The 21,567-nt window shown below is 45.0% G+C and overlaps 1 protein-coding gene across 6 annotated transcripts in view; it reads left to right on the plus strand.

Moving 5' to 3' along the window:
* XPO5 (exportin 5) overlaps positions 1-21,567 on the plus strand; it is a 30,500-nt gene that overhangs the window by 1,182 nt on the left and 7,751 nt on the right. The window contains exons 3-22 of one of the 6 annotated variants that reach the window (XM_074579803.1): positions 100-172; positions 758-895; positions 1,203-1,385; positions 2,347-2,388; positions 3,265-3,291; positions 3,626-3,811; positions 4,490-4,566; positions 5,001-5,100; positions 6,540-6,623; positions 7,034-7,159; positions 7,405-7,495; positions 8,953-9,081; positions 9,853-9,968; positions 10,926-11,081; positions 11,504-11,545; positions 12,143-12,250; positions 13,581-13,780; positions 14,408-14,507; positions 15,421-15,602; positions 20,550-20,650. In XM_074579803.1, the coding sequence (XP_074435904.1) occupies positions 100-172; positions 758-895; positions 1,203-1,385; positions 2,347-2,388; positions 3,265-3,291; positions 3,626-3,811; positions 4,490-4,566; positions 5,001-5,100; positions 6,540-6,623; positions 7,034-7,159; positions 7,405-7,495; positions 8,953-9,081; positions 9,853-9,968; positions 10,926-11,081; positions 11,504-11,545; positions 12,143-12,250; positions 13,581-13,780; positions 14,408-14,507; positions 15,421-15,602; positions 20,550-20,650 (2,261 nt within the window). The remainder of the gene's footprint in view (positions 1-99; positions 173-757; positions 896-1,202; positions 1,386-2,346; positions 2,389-3,264; positions 3,292-3,625; positions 3,812-4,489; positions 4,567-5,000; positions 5,101-6,539; positions 6,624-7,033; positions 7,160-7,404; positions 7,496-8,952; positions 9,082-9,852; positions 9,969-10,925; positions 11,082-11,503; positions 11,546-12,142; positions 12,251-13,580; positions 13,781-14,407; positions 14,508-15,420; positions 15,603-20,549; positions 20,651-21,567) is intronic. The other 5 variants (XM_074579805.1, XM_074579804.1, XM_074579806.1 and 2 more) reach the window with 5 other exon arrangements.

Below are 21,567 nucleotides of genomic sequence, written 5' to 3' on the forward strand. Positions count from 1 at the left end.
ATGGAGAATCAAGTCAGAGATCTTTATAAATGTTTTGACTTGATGTCCTTTTTGTTTCTCTGTCTTTTTTTTTTTTTATTTTGAAATTCTTTCAAACAGGTTCCGCTGGAATAATATGCCTCGCCTAGAAAAAGTTTATTTAAAGAACAATGTCATGGGCCTCATATCCAGTGTAAGTACCTTCCACCCCAGACTATTCTCTGAAACGTGATTCTCTCACTTGGGAAAAGTGGGAGCAAAAGGAAAAAAGACTCCTGTTAATTAGCACAGAAGATCTGAATTCAATTCTACATTTCATTACTTTCTTGCTGTGCATCCTTGGTTGTTCCAGTGCTTTTCTCTGTCTTGTAGTCACTAACCATGTCACCTCACGTGGCAGGAAGTCGTGAGGCTTGGATGAGATATATAAGGTACTTTATCTTTTCTTAGGAGGAAGTTCAGTAAATATGGATGTTCTTTGCAAGAATACTGAAGTCATTATCTTAGTTGTATTCTCTATTGTTGTGATTGCTCTCGTGACCAAGTGACCTTCTTTTGAGGAAAATCCTTTTTGTTTCCTAGAGTTCAGTAGCTATGGGTGCTTGGGAGGGTAGGAGCGTCACTCGAGGTAGTTGGGATGAAGAGCTGCGCAATGTTGTGTTTTGTTGTTATTATTTTGTGTGGTTTAGAATATTTGCAATCACTGTGCTTCCCAGGTCAGAATTACAGATGTCTGATGTTTGCCGTTTTGTATAACTGTGCCCCTTTTCTGTCACAGGGAACTCAAAGTATTCTGGAGGAGGAAAGTCACATTAAGGATGTTCTGTCTCGCATTGTGGTGGAGATGATCAAGCGTGAATGGCCTCAGCACTGGCCTGACATGCTAAAGGAGCTGGATACCCTCTCCAAGCAAGGGGTATGAAACACACCCGTCTGTTCTCTTCTGCTTGCTCATAGTATGGGTTACAGTCTTCCATCATCCTGAGGAAAGTCTCAGCTGGTCAACTGAGACAGGCTGATGATGGACTTAAAATTCTCTGCTAGTTTAAGTTATTTGAGGAGATGGTTTTAGCAGAGAGAGGGCCATCCTCCTCTCTTGTTTCTCTAAGGTGTGACTTGAATCTTTATGCATGCTTGCTGTCTCTCTGTATCTTTGAGCTGGGTTCTAGGGATTTTAATGTTTGAACTGTGCTGATGGAGTGTATTTCATTTTGGGACACCAGGAAACTCAGACAGAACTGGTGATGTTCATCCTCCTACGTTTGGCAGAGGATGTGGTGACTTTTCAAACTCTGCCTACCCAGCGGCGACGAGATATCCAGCAAACCCTCACCCAGAACATGGAGAAGATCTTCAGTTTCCTGCTAAGTACTCTGCAGCAGAATGTCAACAAGTACAGGCGCATGGTAAGAGGCTCCTTTCCTTGGGTTCAGTCAGTGCTGGAGGCATTTAGGAATTGGGGTACAGCTCTCAAGTTGTGGGGAAAGCAAGTGGAGAAATTATTTGAAATCTGTTGCTGTGAGGTAGGGATCTGCTGTGGCCTGGGAAGCCGGTGCTGATCAGGGAGACTGAACACACAAGGGTGACAGGGTTAATGTTGATAGTTTGGATTTGCTAGTGTAAATGGCTTGAGCAGATGCATGGCTTAGCAAAACAAAGGTGTGGTTTTGGCAGAACCAAGTAGATTTGGGGTAGTTTGTGTAACGCACAGTGGTAAAGAGATGCCGTCCTGGGCTTGCATCTGCTCTCTTATGCTGTAGTGGTGTCTTCGTGGTGATGCACCAAAATGCATGAGGTTCTGATGTCTCAGCATTTCATCTGGGCCTCTCTGGTCCTTTTCTCTGAGAGCTCGGGTCAGGAAACCCTCTTATGTCAAGTTGTGGTGAGGAATACTCTTCCTTTTTGTGTAAAGAGTCTTCTTTCCTGAATTCTCACCTGGAGTCAGAGATGTACACGTTGGTCAAGATGGATGGTGAAGGCAAGTCTCTACCCTAGTCTGTTCCTGTGAGAAGGAAGTGGATTTGAGAGTGAAGCACAACTGAGAACCAATCTAGAAATAAGTTGCTTAGGTGTATCTCTTGTTCCTTTTTTGTTCTGTGACTTAAAAACCAGAGATACACTAAATATGAAATTGTGAGGCGATGGAACTTACCTGACTTCTGTTCGTTCTCCTGAAGCACTGACAGGCTGAGCAAACCCACCTGTAGAGCAGACAGTTCTCTGTGCAGTTCATGGTGGTGGGTGGGAGACCCTGGTGCATTTTGTAGTCTGGTTGAAATGCATTTCCAGGTAAGGTTTGAATTGCAATGCTTGAGGCTCTGAAGTGTGGCTGCTTCTGCTAACGGTGGAATCTTTCTGATTGGCAAGGTTGGAGCACCCCAGGAACAAGAAGCCCTCACCACTCCACAGGTTAGCAGATCTTTGGGATGTTTGCACACAGGGTAAATTCTGAGGGTTGGGTGTTCAGTTACCTGTCTGCACACTGAGACTAGGGGAGATGATGGACATTTCCCCAGGACCATACTCTGCGGTGCTTATAAGTACGCAGTTCTGGTATAGTGGCTCGGTTAAATGCTTGGAACACAACCAGATTAACTTAAAATCACTGCACTGAATACATTGATGGACAGAGTTTCCAAACCAAAACCTTGCAGCAGGAAAAAATGCTTGTCATATATTTGCTTCTGAAAAACAGATCAAACCTGAGTGTCTGAGGAACTCGTTTACATTAGTCAAAAAGATGGAGCAAGCAGTGCATTACTGCTGCTAAGTGTTTGGAACTGGGAGTCAGGCTGTAAGCTCTTGCTCCAGCTCTCTCTCCAGCTGCCTTTCTGACCACGGACAAATCCCTTGCCCTTTTCAGACATCAATCTCAGCATGTAAAAGCCACCAGCATCTTCCAGAGTCTGGCTTTTGGATGTAAGATGCTCTAAAAGGTCAGAAGTTTCTTCCCTGGAACCTTCCAGGAAGCGCTGAAATGCCTTTCCTTCTTGTCCCCTGTGTCTCCCTGATGCCTGCTAACTGGAGTGTCATCTTTTGAACGAGAAGGAAATTGTGGCTTAACTCGCAATTGAAAGTCCTGTTGCGTTATGTGCCAGGGGGCTGTGGAGGTGGTTATGATGGCCGCAGCAATGTCGTGAGTGAGAGACTGTGTTGCAGCCTCTGTCACTAGGGAGCTGTGAAGCTGCTTCTGGCTACGTTCTCGAGAATAAGCCTGTCCAGCAGTGGCTGGGTGGAAACGTGTGCTATAGCTGCTCACTTACCATCTCTTGTTTTCTTTTTCAGAAGACTGATCTGGCCCAGGAGCCAAAGGTGAGTGGAGCTGTACAGGAGCTAGTGCATTAGTCATTCTAAGACTAAGATTGCTTAGAATCAGGCTTCTTCCAGGCTTTGGAGTCTATTACCTGCAGATGTCATTTACAGATGGGTTTGTTCACCCATAATACAAATTCCTGGAGAAGAAAGAAGTGAGGCACAAGTGGAGAAGTGCCCAGGCCTTAACTGACATCCTTAGTGCAGGGACTTGTACCCTTCTGCTGCCACCTCACTCTCAGGGTGGTTCCTGATACTGTTCTTCCAGGGAGTGGATGGCTTTAGGTGGGAACTGGTGTTTCTCTCTGACCTCGTGCCTCCTCTCTGTTCGCAGGCCCAGGCAAACTGTCGCGTGGGGATAGCAGCACTCAACACCTTGGCTGGCTACATTGACTGGGTGGCCCTGAGCCACATCACAGCAGACAACTGCAAGCTCTTGGAGATGTTGTGTCTGCTTCTAAATGAACCTGAGCTCCAAATAGGAGCAGCAGAGTGCCTCCTGATTGCTGTCAGCAGGAAGGTGAGTTCTTCCTCCTCATCTCTTCTGTCTGGCTCCCCTTTGTTTTCCTCTCATTCTCCTATATAATTCTTCAGATTGCGCAGTGATGTCTTTGCCCTTCTATTTAAGAAACAAAATTCAATTTGGCTGCTTATATTAATGATACTTAGCGTGAATGTTATGCCAGCACAATACATACAGCAACTGTTGGAACCCTCTTCAACTTCTGTCCCTGCCTCTCCTCGCAGTTTTGAAGTTGGAGATCCCCATGCACTCTCTTTTTCCCTGCTTTCTACAACTGTGAAATGGGAAATATTGTTACCAGCTATGTCATTTAGCAGCTCAGAGCAATGACAGAAGGATCTAAACAAGTGATTTGACCCATACATTCACAAGCAGCTTAGGGTCGAGGCTGAGTGTTTATCAGCTGCCCTTACGTAACTAGCCAGTCTGCAGTGAAGAAGAGTCAATGCCTCAGGATCAGTTTTTCAGTTTAAAGTTCCTATGGTGGGATTGCTTGGGGAAATTTCTTGAGATTGGGAATATCTTAGGTATTTTGGCAAGTTTTTACTGAAACAATTTATGGACTCTTAAGCACTTCCCCAGGTGGAAGGACAGCTGGGCATTTCCTAATTTCACAGGCTGATGGGAATAAATAGTTATGTTCTAATTGAGGCTTTTGGCATATTTTACACGTAGGGTAAGCTGGAGGATCGGAAGCCTCTGATGGTCTTATTCGGAGACGTTGCCATGCACTACATTCTCTCTGCTGCCCAGTGAGTACCATCCTGCTGCTGTAATTTCACGCAAAACTGCATACAAATATCTTTGTAGATGTGATTTACAGAAGATATTGCTGCTTAACTGTGGGAAGCTGAGACTGGGTTAGGAGAGAACAAAACCCCCATTTCTTTTGCAAAACCTGAAAAACTGAAAGCTTTTTCAAATCCCATAATGGAAGGTGTAAATATCACAGCTTCCCCAGCTTTCTCTTCTAGCCTGAAACTGATCAGGAGGGACTCTCAGAGAGGCAATCTCAGAGGTTTTAGATACCAATAAAGCAGTACTTCTTGATAATAGCAAAGAAAATCCCACTGCACTAAAATCAAATTGCTCTGGTCCCCTCTTTACCTACGAGATAGATAGCGATGTGCCTGTTACCTACAGTGTGAGTAACTGATGCTGTTTTTTCCCCTCCCCTCATTCCCAGGACAGCAGATGGAGAAGGCCTGGTGGAGAAGCACTATGTTTTCTTGAAGAGACTTTGCCAAGTTTTGTGCGCCTTGGGCAGCCAGCTATGTGCGTTGCTAGTAAGTCTCTACTAATACCAGACACAACCCTGGCAAAGCTAGTTTTTAGGGCTGGGGGTGAGGCAACCCTAATCAAAGGTAGGGCCAGGGTTATCTCTGCACATTCAATAGCCGTAGGGTTCTCTCCACACATTTGGAAAAGGCAGGAATGGCTCTGCTTGCAAGAGTGATAACTGTATCCTGCCAAGTCATAGGAATGTAAAACGGAGGGACCCTGACTGATTCCAGGCCTCTGCCGTCATCAAGAGTTGTCTTCTATAACCTCTATAAAATACTGAAGCTTTATTGAAAATTGGCCAAATTTGTTGCTGTCTACTGCTGCAGAAAAAGTACTTCAGGAAATTACTTTTGTGTTGGAAGTCTCTTAAATTTCCCTATTAAAAATAACTCAAAGTATATCCCTGTTTCTTCTTCTACTAAGATTCTCTCAAGCTGAAGGAAGAAACAGGTTTTCTTCCTGCTGTTCGTCTTTCTAATGCTTCATGCCAGTGTTGAGGTGAAGATGCACACTGGTACTTTGCATGTCCTGCTGACTCCTGAATTCCTGCTCCCTCCGTTCAGCACAGTGCTGCTACAGTAAGGAAGGCAGGCTTGTTGAGAGATGCCGTTCGTAGGGAGACTGAGGCAGCCAGCCTGTGCAAGCAGCAGAGCAGAGTAAATTCTCACAGAGAAGGAAAGCAAAAAAACCCTGTGAGAATTTATCCCTAAAAAGAATGGACAGTGAACAAAGGGTGTGTTATTACTTTTGGTGACTTCACTTGCTGTTAGGCAGTGGGAGCTGTTAGTCTGGAATGAAGTAATGAGAGGGGGATTTGAGTCCTCTCATCCACATTGGCTCAGGAGAGGCAGCGCTGAGCTGTACAGCTCCAAAACAGGGATCTTGAGGGCCCCAGGTCACATTATGATTAGTGAGGAGCAGCAAAACCTTGAATTTATGGCTCTGGGTAAAACTTATTTTCATGCCAACTTGCCAGAAAGGTATTGGTAAGAGATGTCTGTGTTGTTAAATGCAGGAAGCATTTGGAGGAACAGGAGTGAAATCATCTTGGTGTGTTTGCTTGTGAAATTCTGCGGTTGAGAATTGCTCCGCTTTGGTACTGCGGGGTGGGCTTGACCCATTAGGAGGAAAATTGTGACTCACGGCAGCAGCAGCAGTTATGACTTTGGTTGTAATGGAACTCCAGTATCAGAGAGGTCATCCTTTTCTCTTGCATGACGGTGGTGCTGTCTCCGGCACCTCCAGGCTGGTCAGCAGAACTTGCTACTCCTCAGACTGTACTGGTTTCAAAGAAAATTGCAGTTGTTCAGTGTTTTTGTCTCTGCTCCTTTACAGTCTGTGGCCTTGGATGTAGTGCTCCTGCTTTACTCAGAGACGTGCCATTTCTTAGCTCAGCGTGACATACAGTTAGTATTTTATCTGAAATTTGCCTTCCTAATAGGGCTCGGATGCTGATGTGGAAACGCCAGCCAACTTTGGAAAATACCTTGACTCATTTTTAGCCTTCACAACCCATCCCAGCCAGGTATGTAAAGGGCTGAAAGCCTCGTTTATGTCTATATAAGAATGTGTGAATGCATAATTGAGCTAACCTGTAGAAGACTGCAGAACTTCAGCTGCCAAGTATTACTTTCTAGGCTCTCCATTTCAGCTGAAGACCTGGAAGGCAGAGTGGTTTCTTCTCCGTTACCACCCCATTAGGAACAGTGCCTGACACAGAGGTGCTGAGTAGAAAGTGCAAAATTTGCAATCTGCCCTAGAATTTAAGTTTCATCACTCTGGAAGTTTGAGTTGTGCCTGCAGGGTGCCTTGGCCTCAACCAAATAATCAGTATAATTTGCTATTGCCTTCTGCTAGCAACACTTAATGTTAGCAGTGGAGATTCCAGCACTGAAATCCTTCTCTGTTCTCCTCTATTCCCTCTTCTCCCCCCAGTTTCTGCGCTCTTCCACCCAGATCACGTGGGGAGCCCTCTTTCGGCATGAAGTTTTATCTCGCGACCCCTTGTTGCTGGCTATGATTCCCAAGTATCTTCGTGCATCTATGACCAACCTAGTGAAGGTATGCGGGAACTGTGGCCAGATAGGGGTGCGAAGGTGCCTGGGTGGACATGGCCTATGGGTTGTGGGGGAGAAACTACATTTTTATTGTGTCTGCAAGAGAGGTGACTCCAGGCCGCTGAGCAGACAGCTTATCTCAACATGTTACTGTCTGCTCCATCCCTTCAGTTTTCATCTCCTTGAAGCCGGTGTTAGCTGTGATGAATGACTTCTCTTTCTTCCTGACCTTGTCTGTTCTGTCTCCAGGTGGGCTTTCCCTCTAAAACGGACAGCCCCAGTTGTGAATACTCCCGCTTTGATTTTGACAGTGATGAGGACTTCAATGCCTTCTTCAACTGTAAGTTGCCATCATCCTGCATGGAAACTATTGTCGGTGCCTTTCCTCTTACTTTCAGCTGGTGGCTGAGCTTGGAGCCCACCATATTGGCTTGGCAACTGCTATTTGTGTCTTGACTCTTTCATCCAGGACCTTGGAGTTAAAGTAACTTAGGATTTTCCTGTGGCAGCTCAGGCATTTCGTTTTTACTTACTTTTTGCTGTTGTTTCGCTTGCTGGCCAGGTAGGTGGCCTAGTAGCATTTGCTACCTAGTGTCAAAGAAAATGTGCCTCTTGGTCACATAGAGGAGGAAATGAAACAGCCTGGAGCCCTGCTCAGGTTAGGAGAGGAAGGCTGCTTACAAAAGACTTTAAATGTCATTCCAGAAAGAAAATCTGTCCTGACTTTGCTAAGAAGCATCTGGTTCAGTACCAGTAGATAGAGTTGAGCAATTGAAATAGCCAAATTTAATCATGATCTTAAACCAGCAAAAGGGGAACCCTGGGTATTAATAAATTTTTTTTCTTCTTGTATTTTACTTCCCAAAACTGAGGTGGGTTCTCACTGGCTGATACCGTTTGGTACTCACTTGGTGGCTTGGAGGATATACTTAATTACCTAAATTCTTACTTTCTGCATTTATGTTTGAAGATTTTAAGTGTTGCATATTTTTATTGCTTATTAGATAGTTTATTTTTTACTTATGGTAATAACTGTATTTGGGTGGAAATAAAAATGTAGGTAAAGTCACAAAGGCAGAATTTGAAATAGTTTTAGGGAGTTAAATGATACTGAAGGTATTACATATATAAGAAAATAAAACTGATTTGAAACACAAAATAAAATTACTTGATAAAACAGCTTTTTTAAACAATGCAGGTTGCATCTGTAGTCAGCAGAGCTGATTCTTTTGTGTGGTCAAGTACTGGAATCTTTTGGAATAAATGAAAATCCTGTACTGTACTTTGCTTTTGCTATCTTTGAAATTGAAAACAAGACTTTTTTGGGTTTTTGAGTTCGCATTAGCTTGTCAGCCTAGAATCTGAACTGAGTTAAGTTGAATAATCTAGAAAAAGTGTGTTTAGCTAAAGTAGTTACCTAGTGCTGGTTTCAGTATCTCAAGGTGCTTTGTAAGCAGCAAACGTGTATAGTTTGAAGATTATTTTTTTAATGAAAAATAGATGCTTAATTGCAGTAAATCTGGGTTTAGCATAGATTTTCATAATTCATATTGCATTTTAATTGTACTTCTTTTTATGTTAATCTATCTTTTTTTTTTTTTAATCCATTTAAATCACTCCCAAAATTGCCGCTCCCATTTTGCCTAGTTTACTGACTGTGTATCTGAGCTTACTACACAGCTATTGCCAGAGCAACAGTCCATAATGTTCCCAGGTGTGCAAAGCTGCAGGTGAGCTTTGGGGAAGGGAGCATTTGTAGCATCAGCTTGTTACACCGTGTCTAATTTTTCATTGCAGCTTTCCGAGCCCAGCAAGGAGAGGTGATGAGGATGGCTTGTCGTCTGGACCCTCGAACTGGCTTCCAAATGGCTGGTGAATGGCTGAAGTACCAGCTCACAGCTCCCGTTGATACGGGACCCATGAACTGTGAGTTACCTGAAAAAAAAATACGGATGTGAGATTTATTTTTTTAATTCAAGCCAAGAAGAAACTGCTTTGCCTTTTTTTTTTTTTTTCTTGTTTTCAAGGGAGAGCCAAGACTCAACACTAGGTTTTCAGGCTTTTAAGGTCTTTGCAAGTTAAAAGTAAAATCGAATGAAACCCACCTCACCCCAAATTTAACCGTTTGCAGTCTACCTGTGGAATAGCTAATGTAAAGCCCCTGGCTTCTCCTTTCCGTCCCCCAAATCTCTCTGCAAAACAAATGCATCTGTCCCTCTGATACAACTTTACAATTATTTGGGCCTTCTTTTCTCTGTAACATAGTGATTATTTTTGTCCATGGAAGTTCTGCCTGTCTGGCAAATCACTCTGTCAGTCACTTTGTTTTCCCTCCTGTGAAGGAAGGCCATTTGGTGCTCTGCAAAGTCACACCGAGGGCAATCTTGCCTGCAGTGCTTCATCTGGGCATGCAGTCTCCCTCCTTTTCTTTTCCCTTCTGTGACTTGTTGGTGTTGCTCCCTGTAGTATCTCAAAGGTCAGAATTAATGTCTCAGGAGCCTTCACTGGAATGAGGCGAAACACATGGGAGCACCTTAATTGCTCCTGGTGCATCCCTGCCAGGCATCTGCAGGGAGAGCTGTGTGACCAAAATGCTTGTGAGTGCTGAGATGTTGCAGCGTGGGAGCTTACCAGCCTGGTGGTGTTGTGCATGAGAAGAGGAACATGGTGAGAGCTCCAGTGTTCTCTTCCTTTCAGCTAAGACAGGCGAAGGTCTCTGCTCCATCTTCTCTCCATCCTTTGTGCAGTGGGATGCCATGACCTTCTTCTCAGAGAGCGTCATCAGCCAGATGTTTCGAACCCTGGATAAAGACGTATGTGTGCTGGATGCTCTTGCCTGTTCTCCTAGCTTGTTCTGGGTTAACAAGAGTGGCTTTTTTCAGCTATATTGTCCTTGAAAAGTTTGTAGTAGCAGTTACCTCCATGCAAAAACCCAGGTTGTTTGGTGAATGATTCCCATAAGGATTAGTGACCCTTCTTTAGGTGGGACCAAGCTCATACTCGCCTACTCTGTCAAGCGTGTGTTGGTTCTGGACACTGTGCCATGAGAAGTCACAGGAGAGTGCTCAGATGGTGTCCTTTAAGATAGTGTGTGGCTGGAAGAGAAGAGGACTGCTTAAGCAGAGGTTGCCTAAGTTTATTCTTTTTTAATCATCCCCTGATTAGATTATTTATTTTTTAAAAACTTTTAACTAAATGAGAGAAACTCATGCTCAGGCAGTAGGGGATCAGAAGAAGTTTCTCTCTGCTTTATGTTCGACAGCAAGCAAATCAGAAGGAAAGCATTTTTTTCTCAGTCTGTTGTAGACTGACTTGATATTTTTATTAGATTAGACTCATGTGCTTTAGCTAATCATTCTAATCATAGTAAAATAATTATATGGGTTGATATAGTTGGTTAAGCATGGCATCTGTAGGACAGGGTCAAGGGGAGAATTGGGAGCCAAACTGAGAGAGGAAATTTGCCTTTCCCGGAGGTGCAAGCAATAGTATGGGGACTTGAGATTGACATCTCAAGACTGCCCTACCATCCGTTGGCAATGCTGCTGTCCTTTTTCCCCTCAGCAAGTGCACATAGCACACAGTTAAACTGAGATTTCTATTGATTTTCTTTTGCTTTGAGGACAGTTGTGTTCAGCTGAGAGGCGTGATAGGATAGCAGCAGCTCTGTGGCCTAGCTCTAGGAGTTGTAGGATGTGTGCTACAGGCCGAAGTACTGAGTGTTGACTCCTTTCTTCTTTCCTTCTGCTTTCCCTTTCCTGCCTCTGTAGGAAATCCCAGTGAATGATGGCATAGATCTGCTGCAGCTTGTCCTTAATTTTGAAACAAAGGACCCTCTTATCCTGTCCTGTGTGCTCACCAATGTCTCTGCTCTCTTCCCATTTGTCACTTACCGACCAGAATACCTGCCTCAAGTACTTTCCAAGGTAGGTACTTGGAGACAATGCTAAAATCAAGTAGGCCTTTTGTGGTGCAAGGCCCTTGTAGTAAACTGCAGGAGTTAATCCTCTTGGCATTGCTGTCAGGGAAGGACTGTTCTTCATGTTAAAGGTGGTAGAAACTGAGATTGAGTCTTGTTCCAGAAAAAACAATGTCAAATAACACAAGTTTTGTAGTTCCTAGCCTTAAATATTAAACATTAAGTGCACGCTCTGGCCAGTAAACACCATGTTTTATTTCAAGGCCTCACTGTGCCGATGATTCATCTGTCAGCTTAGTCAAGGGTTCTTCACTGATTTTAATAAAATGGCACCGAAGTCTTTAGATCTATTTCTTGAGCTGAAAACACACGAGTGCTAGATATTAACAAATGACATGAGGTTTTGGATTTTTCTCCCTTTTCTCACAGCTGTTTGCTTCAGTTACCTTTGAAGTTATAGAAGAAAGTAAGGTACGTCTAAATTATTGCCTACTAACAAGCTGTAACAGTTAGATCAAATCATATGCTGCTTGAGAGCATGCTGAGTCTGAAGACTCCACTGTAGGAGGCCTCTCAAGTATAGTCCTGCTCCTGGAAAGGGCTGGGAAGTCTAGATACAACTGATCTGTTCTTGGTTGATGCAGCCTAATAAGCTTTGGCTCACAAATTTAGAAGGCCACAGGTGTGGTCTAAGGCCAGTGCACTTAGTCCCAAAGTCTGTGTTGGCCTTCCTGAGAGTGAAATCACTTAATTAGCTGTGAGTATTCTTCAGTGGTTGGTATACATGGCTGTGAAGGATGGCTGTAAAGCTGTCAGCTGCCATGGGAGTGCTTGGTGTCTTGAAATAGTGAGTAAGATCCATGGCATCCTCTCTCCTTGAGCACAGCTTCTTCAAACATGGATTTCTTGGGTTGGCTACTGCTCCAGGGGAAATGTGATTGTTTGGGATGGGGGGGTGTGGGAATGCTTTTTTGATCTGTACTCAACAGTGCAGAAAACTGTATGTAATGCATTTGTCTCTTGAAGATACCCTGCATTTGTCTGAACTTTTGTTTTGTTGCATTGAAGTTTGTTATGTCTGTCCAGGCTCCTAGAACTCGAGCAGTGAAGAATGTGAGAAGGCATGCATGCTCCTCAATCATAAAGATGTGTCGGGATTACCCTCAGCTTGTCCTGGTATGTAAATTCAACTCTGTCATGAAGACTCTTGCCTCAATTTCAGCTGCATTTTGTGGGATCTTCAGCTTCCTTGGCTACTGCCTCTGTTTTTCTTCCAAGAGACGCTCCTGCTGCACAAATGGCAAAGTGTTTTGTTCCCTGCACCTCCCTCGTTCCCCCTGGCCCCTGAAAAATTTTCTGAAGAGTTGAATTGTAAAGCGATGAGTTAAATGAAAAGGTGATGAGTTAAATGCAAAAGGGATGATGAGGAGGATACAAGCAGCACTAGATTCATTTTATGGGAATGTTTGCTGAATTTCCATTTTGTTACTTATGGTGGTCTCAAATGATTCCTTAGCTGAAGACGCTAGCAATTGACTAATCTCCAGACTTTCTTCTGTTACTTGAGAGAACGTAGGAGCAAGAGGAGAGTATTTGTTTTCTGGATTAGCTTGAGAAGACTAGAAAAAACAAACATGTTTAAAATCCATGAGCTGGTATTTTGTTTGGTTTTGCTGAACTAAACACCCTGCGTGCAACATGTGTAGCTCTGAACTCCGTTCTTTAGTGGTGTTTGTGTGGCGTGGCTCTAGGGTTACAGGAGCACCATAGGACATTGCTAGTTTAAACAAACATTTTTTGAGGATGCTAGTTAAGGTAATTTAGGAGTTCCAGTCTGCATTCTTCAATAGCTGCTAAGAACTAGTGGGTTTGTCTTTGTCTCACTCTACTCGTCCTTGAACTACAGCACTCTCTTTCCTGTGGCCAACCAAACATCCTCACTGGCAGAGCCAAGGGTGCAGAGCTGCCTCATATATTCAGATGACGACAACATCTGAGTCATGGAGGCACAGGAAGTCGTGGCTGCGAGTAGAGTAGGTAGGGAACAAAGGCAACCATTCCTTTAGAGATAATGATAACCGTATGAATCATTATTAGCCTAGTTGTGAGCAAAGAGATGGAAGAGTCCTAAATCTGGCACTTGAAAGCCAAAGGAGCAAGGTGCTTTCTGTGAGTAAATAAAAGCACCAGAACTATTTTGAGGTGCGACACAGTTGTAATGGATACAACTGCTTAGAAAAGAGACATTTTCTCTGCTTATTTCAGTCATTATGGAAACTAAACTGTATCCAGGATGATGATAGAGGGGTAGGGAAGAAAAGAGGTTCTTTTAGATGGAACATTCAGAGAAACTTGAGACTGAGGAGGAGATGACTATGTAGAGAAAAGAACTTATATATGATCCTCCAGCTGTTCTGTGTAGTACAGTACACCCCACCTCTGCCTCCCCAGTGGCCCTTCTCGACACCAGATGCATGACGCTCTTCCACTTGGATGTGTTTTCTAGCCAAACTTTGAGATGTTGTACAACCACGTGAAGCAGCTGCTCTCCAATGAGCTCCTTCTGACGCAGATGGAAAAGTGTGCCCTTATGGAGGCCCTCGTCCTCATCAGCAACCAGTTCAAGGACTATGAACGGCAGAAAGCTTTCCTGGAGGAGCTCATGGCTCCTGTTGCTGGCTTATGGCTCTCCCCAGAGATGCAGAGGTATGGGTCATTTTTCTGAGCTTTGAGCTGGATGTGTCGCAGAGGTAATGTTGTACCCAACAAGGGAATGTGCGAACCATATGAGGGTGGTGGGCTGCCTCCTGTGCTCTGACTTCCTGTGCTCTGGGCAGTCATTGTGGTAATAGCTCTCCAGCAGTTCAGAAACTGGCAACTAAGTCTAAATGCTGTTTGTTAAAGATTGCTAGGTAAGAGTCATTTAAAATGATAGAGGGACACTTCCCAGCATGCTCAAAGCATTTGCAGAAAACGAGAAATAAAAGATGTCTTTGCTTATCTCCAGGATAAGCTAGGAAGCTGAGCTCTGCTTACTAAAGCTGAGATGTCCTGCAGCCCTGGGCATCTTGGCATGCACAAGAGTTTTCCCAGCAGGGCTGTCTTCATAAGAGATTCAAAGGTTTTAGCCCCGTGGCCCAAAAGAACTGGAGGTGTTTGGAGAGTGTATACATTTCTGGTGCTTTTTATCATATTCCCACGTACAGTGTGGAGCACTAGCTAGTGTCTCTAGCCTGCTCTGTATTTGCTAAGATGTTTATTGCCAGTGCAAAGCTCTGCTCAAATTCCCTGGTACAAAGAATAATCCTCATTGCTGTCTTTTGCTAATGCCAGAGTGCTCTTGGATCCTGAAGCCTTTATCTCCTACGTGGGTGCAGACAACAAAATTGCCGATCCGGTCTTGGAAGATCCCAGTGGCCTGAACCGCTCTAGAGTGAGTATCGTTACCAGGAGAGGTGTAATCCTTAATAAGGGAGGACTCGCTTCCTTGCCTCCCCCATTTCTGTTGTGGTTACACACAAGATCTCACCTGATTGTCTGCTTTCTTTAGTGTGCGAATCAGTAGGTTTTTCAGATTGCAGAATAACAGGCTAGCTTTTGCCTTTTGAGCTACAGTAGTGAGCATGTAAGCCTTGCAAAAAACAGATTATTCAGCAGAGCAAAGCGCACTGTTCCCTACTGTTTGTGCAGCAGAATTTGGTTTTGGAGAAACAGTTGGTTTAAATGATTTTTGGAAATACGGTGCGGTGACTTGTGCTTTTCAAGACAGGTAGTATGGCAAGTATCATGCTAAGGCTGCAGCATGGAATACAATTAAAGTTCATCCGAGGAGATTCGTGTTGTTGAAGTTGTTATTGACGTGTCTTCACTTCTTGGGACAGACTGCAAATGGAGTTGCTATCTTTAGGTCTGTAGAAGACACTGAAATGCAGTCCATGCAGCTGTGCTTGTGATTTGGTGCTAATACAGTTTGACCACTGTGTAATCACAGATCTCCAAATCCATCCCAGCACACGAAAGAGATGAGAGACTGATAGTGTAGACCCCATTAGGGGGCAACTTGCATGGCTTCTTGCATACTCATGAGCCTGTATGCTTTGGTGCTTTGTCTAACAGTGAATTCATAGGCTGTCCTGCCATGGCCAACGGTCACTGCAGGTGATGGAATGTAGCATGATTGTTTGCTGCATTTTCTTGTTAGCAAACCCACCAGTTCATTCCTGTCACCAGGCTGGGCTCTCTGTAGAGTGATCGTTTTGAGATGGGAGGATGATGTGTTTCTCTGAAAACCCATTTATTCAGGTTGTGCTCTGGCTAAGAAACTCTCTCCACATCTCTTGCTGCAGATAAGCTTTTGCGTGTACACCATTCTGGGAGTTGTGAAACGAGCTCGTTGGCCTGCTGCTACTGAAGAGGCGAAAGCTGGAGGATTCTTGGTGGGATACATGCCCAGTGGAAGTCCAATCTACCGTAATCCCTGCACTGAGCAGGTCCTGAAGCTTCTTGACAACTTACTTGCTCTTATAAGGTGGGTCAAGTTGACTTGAAATCATTTATGTTGACTTAAGACTCTCTGAAAGCCAAACTGTAATAAATACATGGTATGCTCAGAGCATGTTCTCCCAGTGAAGCCAGCAGGAACACAGGCTGGTGCAGGTGCCCAAGTACTGTTCCTGACTGTTCACAGTGGGGAACGGCACTGGGGAAACTGGAGCCTTCTGAATGTTCATTGGCCTGGCCTACACGAGTCCATCAAAGCCAATGGGAGCTTGGGCTGGGGTTGCCTCCCCCACCTCCACTGCTATAAATCTGCCACCCAGTTAATCGTTTCTCAACTAACATCTCTGCTCTGCCCTCAGCCCCTACAAGGCCACCTCTCCAGTCACCACCAGGGCAGTCCCAGCTCTCATCGCATCCTGTTTGTGTTGTTCTCTCTTCAGTGTTAAATTAAGCTGGTTTTGCCGAACACAAATACCAGCCTCCTGAAGCACTGTCTGCTATTGAAATCAGTGGATGCATACTCTCAGGCTGTTGCTACCTTGCAGTGCCTCTCTGCACGTCACTGGTGTTGTGTACACCTGGGGCAGCCAGAGGAGGGAGCAAGAGAAGGCAGAAAAGGGGAATCCTGAATAACACAGTTACCAGAATTATAAAGGAGGAATCTGACTCAGGGTAACTGCTGACGCTGGGATTTTGCCAAGCTTACGGGGCAGTTTTGTGAGATAATGCTACGTGTTGTATACTTGAAAATTTGAGGCTCTGTCCTTGTCAGGACCCTGTTGGGAAAGAGCATTTTCAGATCCATTTAGATTTTTCAGCTCCCCGGTCTGTGAGGAAAGGGGACCTGTTACTCAAGTTCTGTGTAGTCAGGTATATTTGGTAGTCACTTAGCTCAGGACTGTGCTGCTTCCAATGCAAAGCAACATGCTGGGCTGGTGAGACAAGCACGTGCTGTCTTGGCCTACCCTAGCAGTGTTCCTCATTACAAAACTCTGTGTTAGAGGCACTTTGTACAGTGGGCATGGTTGAACCATCTTGTTATGGCCGTGGAGCTGGGCTTGAAGTGTTATCGCCTTTTATCCTGAAAGGATGAAGATCCTATCGATGAGCTTTTGGTAGAGGTTGGGTAGAGTAGAATTGCTTCATGCCATTTCTTCCAGAGCCTGGAACGTGCTTCGTGTTGTGGGAGATGAACTAAACCAGTGGCCAAGGTCTGAACAGGCTGCAACGGACAGACTTTTTGATTGTGTGATTGCTGTTCTTGCTGGAACTTACACATTATTAAAAACACTTGGGATCTCTTTTACAACAAGCTTAGCAGGCCATTGTCAAACTCTGTTTTCTGTCAAACTGCACTACCTGTAAAGAAGCAGAAATTCTGTGCCTGCTTGTTTACCACCTCCAGGAAAATGCATGAGCTATATTCTGTTGCCAGTACTTCTCCATCAACATAAATGAAGAGGCTCCCTTGCTGATTTTTGAGATAATGCATCTGTGTTGTTTGAGCATCTCCACTGCAGACCGAAACATTTTCTGAGCACATGGTAGTAACATACATGGAGCGGCCTATACTTCACTTAGAGGTATCGAGGCTTTTCTTAAGGCTGGATGCTCAACAAGAACAAAAGGCTGATGTTTTGAGAGCAGTAGATCCTCCACTTCTTACCTTTCCTGGCTGCTGCTGAATGTAGATGCCTCTCTGTGTGACAACTGTAAACTCATAGCTGCTCAGTGCAAATGTTGATGATGATTATGTCTTTCTGGAGAAGTTGGAGCTTGTGGTATGGAGCTTCCGGTGTGTTTTTTGCTGGCTTTGAGTGCCTTTTCCACGTACTGCTTTCTCAGGCCCTCTTTTTTGTGGATTACACAAGAGAATATGGAATTTGTAGCAGCCTGTCAGCAGGCACAAAGTACAGGGATATGAGGAAGGCTGTTGGTGGGAAAGCTGTCTGTGTTGAGGATGTCTTCAGGAACATAGTTGCATTACTGCTTGGGGATGGATGCTCCTCTTAGCTCTGTGCCATGAGACAGCTTTCTGTGGGGATAAGCAAGGTCCAGTGTTGCTCATGTGCCTATGCAGAAGGCAGATGTGGAAGTCCTCGCAGATTGTGTTGGTTACTGTGTGAGCAGATCTGCAAGTAGCAGCAGTGGCACAGATCCTACTGAGCAGCTGAACTGAACAGCAAGTCGGGCACCAGTGTGCAAAAAAAAAAAGGGCGTTTTGCAGGCTGAGCAGTTGGGTCTGCTGCTCTCTGGATGTTGTGTGGCATTCTTCTGCTGTGTTCTCAGACAGAAACACTGAAAGTTGCTAAGCCCTTTATTTACTTGCTTTATTTTAATTTTTTCGCCATTACTTTTTGCCAAGGTAAGTAGCTTGAAGGTAGGTCATGGGTGAGACCAAAGAGCCGAGAGGAAAGAGAGGGAGTCCAGGTAACAATGAAAAATAAGATAGTTTTGAGTGGCATCTTTTTGGGCCTACCCAGATTTGTCTCTGTCTTGGTAGCTGTATTTGCTGAACTATTTTGAGGTTGCTTTGTTAATCACTGCTTGCAGCTTTTTGACTGATGATTCTCCTGTCCTCTGTGGTACCTCGTTTCATCTGTGTGCTTTCTAGCTTCTGGCTTAAATTGTTCTCTCCTGAATTTAAACCCAAGTCATGATCTCTAGCCACCTTTAGATAAAGGCGCATTTCTGGAGTCAGTAGCTGCGCGAACTGATTGGCACAGCACCTTTATTGTGCTGGGATTTGCTCATGTTTTGTTAGAGTTGGGCTGGTCACACTCAGCAGATGGTTTGCATGGACAAAGGCTTTTTTGGAACTCCTCTTGATGAGATGCTGATGTTACCAGTGCATTAATGCTGGTGAAAGAATTGGATAGACGGATGCTGTAGGCATTTCATTGTAGACAGCTCCAGCTTCAGATAAAAGTTTCTTCGAGCATGGACTGCCCTAAAGGACTCATCTTCTGGCCTCCAAGCCTGTCTCTCTAGGTATCAGACGCTCTTTCCAGCAGAGCTGTGACCATGGCTAAAAATACACTCCCCTAAGTCCTGCCATATCCTTTGCTTGTCTTTTCTAAAACTTAAATGTCTCTTGAATTTTGTTTTTCCATGTTTTCCTGTTTGGGGATGCCCAGGAGTGCTGCTCACTGCTGAGAGTCTCAGCTGGAACATGCTTAGGGGCTACATCTTCATCGTGTTCAAGGGCTGTTGGATGCTTTTTTAACTCCTATGGGGAATAGCTGATTTTTCTCTCCATTACCACTGGGACCTTCCTAAAGTATTAATTAAGAGAAATCGGCCTGTGAGTGAACCTCTGCCCTCCCTCCTGTCAAACTTGAGAAAATGCTACAAGGAGTCGGAAACAACTAAGGACCATGACCACAGCTTCAGGATATGACTGACTGGCCCATCCTGCTGGAGTTAGAGCAGTGGGTTTTCAAGGTTCACCCCTGCAATTCCACAGTCCTTGGGTTCGCCCCACTCCCCTTCTGCCCAGCATGAGGCAAAGCCAACACTGGCATGGAACAGGGAAGAGATGTACAAGAGGAGGTTATTTGAATAGCTAGGTTTCAGGATAGCCTCAAGCAGAAATGCAGTTTTTTGAGTCAGTGGAACAGCATTATCCAAACTTCTGTGGAGGCTGGGCTGCTCCCTGGCCCCTCTTGGGGAAAATAATACCAGCTTGTGCCCCTTTTGAGGCGTGTTGCATGGTGTTAGATTCAGCCCAGAATGAGAGTATGGGTCATTAAGAAGTCATTTGTGTAGCTCTTTCTTATGAAACTTACATACTTGCCTTCCTCACGTGCAGTGAGCAGGGAAGTATTTAACACTTGCAGAGAGAAATGGGATAGTTGCCGTTACGGAGCTAACTCAGGCTCTCTGCAAACTCAGGCAGACATCACTGCATCAAGGTTGCCAGGATTGTGAACATAGACCTTCAAAAAAAAAAAAAAAAAAACCAACCTAAAAAAATCATTACAACATGAGTGAAAGCTGAGACTCTGGAGAACATACTGAGGTCTGTCCACGCTCCCTTCCCCCAGCCATTCCCATGTACCCCCCTGCTTTGGGAAACGCTGCTCTAGGGGGAGATACTGAGTTGCCCTTGATCACCTCTAGCAGCAGGTACAATGGCATTGCAGTTTTGGAGGAGGCTGCAGGATTTGTGCTGTGTGCAGCTGGCGACACCCAGAGTGGAGGTCTGAGGTCTCAAAGGAGAGAGGTAGGTGAGAGAGACACCCCCTGCCGAGTCCAGCGCTGAGTGTCAGTACCCTGGCTAAGAGGGGACCCATTTTGGCCTGGATGGCAAGAACCAGCCACCCGTGGCTGAATTGGTGTCCCTCACGGAAAGCTGACCGTGGCCGCCTCCTGATGATGAGGAATTGTTCCCGGCTGGATGTGTTGTCCAGAGGGGCACATATGTCTGCCACGAGTAACATCTGATGGACTGATGTTCTCACTAGAGTCCCTCCAATGCCACCTGCCATTCTGGGGACTGTGACCCATCCCTGGGGGGCAGTGTGTGTATTTTGGAGCTGAAACAGCCCCTCCCTCTGCAGGGGCCTTAGGTGCAGAAGATCTTTTGAGATTACAGAATCCGTGTCTTGTCGTTTTTTAAAATGCATTCTCTGATCCCTTTGGCCAAGCTAATAAGCTGTTGCCAGCATCGACTGGAGAATTGCTGGGAGTTTTCACTGCCAGTGCTTGCAAGGGGTGGGGTGAACGGAAATAAGTGGAAGGGGCAGCCAGGAGATTCAGGACATGAGGTGGAGTCACTCCATGTCTCTGTCGGTTCAGCTTCCCCAATATTTTTGCAGGTGGGGAAGGGGGATCCCATGCACACGTGCTTGGTCTCACCTTCCTCATCATCTGCCTCAGAGGAGCTGTTGACAAGCTGAAGGAGAGGATCCCACTGTCAAGGGCAAAAGGGGTTGACTCACATGAGTATAAACCAAGTGCTCTTCTGTTTCAGGACTCACAACAATCTCTACATGCCAGAGATGGTGGCTAGGATGGGGGAAACGTTTGCAAAGGCCTTAGACATGCTGGAGGTGGAGAAGAATGCCATCCTAGGTAAGGGGCTTCTCTTCAGGAGGAAAGCGTGGGTAGATTCTCAGAGGTATTTGCGGTAGTGGCCCATCAATAGCAGTGGAAGCAAAGAGGGGCTGGAGTGCCAGCTTCTTCATAGGATTTGCAGCTCAGCTGTGATTTGAACCCACTAAAATGAAGAAGTTAAATTGGTTATTGGTCTCAGACAAATTGGTTTCTTCTGCATGAAATTAAGGGTACCCTACAAAACTGCTTATCCCAGCTGGGTGTTGGTCTCTGCAACATGGCATTTCTGGCTGGAGAGACTGGGGGTGCTGTAATTGTCTGCCTTTGAGCAGAATTAGGGCTCATCAGGATCCCCTAGTGCTGGTGCAGAGATGTGTCCTGGAGGGCAAGAACCAAGTCTTGCGGTATGACCCTGTCATTTGTTTCCAGAGGGTGTATTAGAAAGAGGTTTTTGGAACCATCTTAAAACAGGTTTGAGCTTGTGAACACAGAAGCCTTTCCAGCCAAGCAGAAGTGGGTGGCCTTGTGGATGAAGTGTAGACCATGACTCTGGAAATTGGGGTTTAATTTCAGGCAGTGCAATACTTCAGGGAAGTTACTTTGTCTCATCTCTGTTTCCTCTCTGTAAAATGAGGAGATGTTTCCTTTACCTGTGTTCCGTGACCTATAAACTCTGTCTGTGAACCACTGCACATAAAGCAGCAGGGCCTTGATCTCTGCTCTAAACTTTTTTGATACTGTAGTTCAGCAGTAGCTTGTGTCCCAACAGAGATTAATACAAACCTGAAGGAATAGGCTATTAGAGGAGCTGCACGCCTGTCAGCTTTGCTTCTGACAGGGTTCTGATAGCTCCAGTAAGTTTTGCTTTGGAGAAATGAGGGGGCTATAACAACCTTAGTGGGAACACCTCTGCTGTGGGTGCAACCCACCTGAGC

This window comes from Larus michahellis, chromosome 3, assembly GCF_964199755.1.
Source record: "Larus michahellis chromosome 3, bLarMic1.1, whole genome shotgun sequence".
Lineage (NCBI taxonomy): Eukaryota > Metazoa > Chordata > Aves > Charadriiformes > Laridae > Larus > Larus michahellis.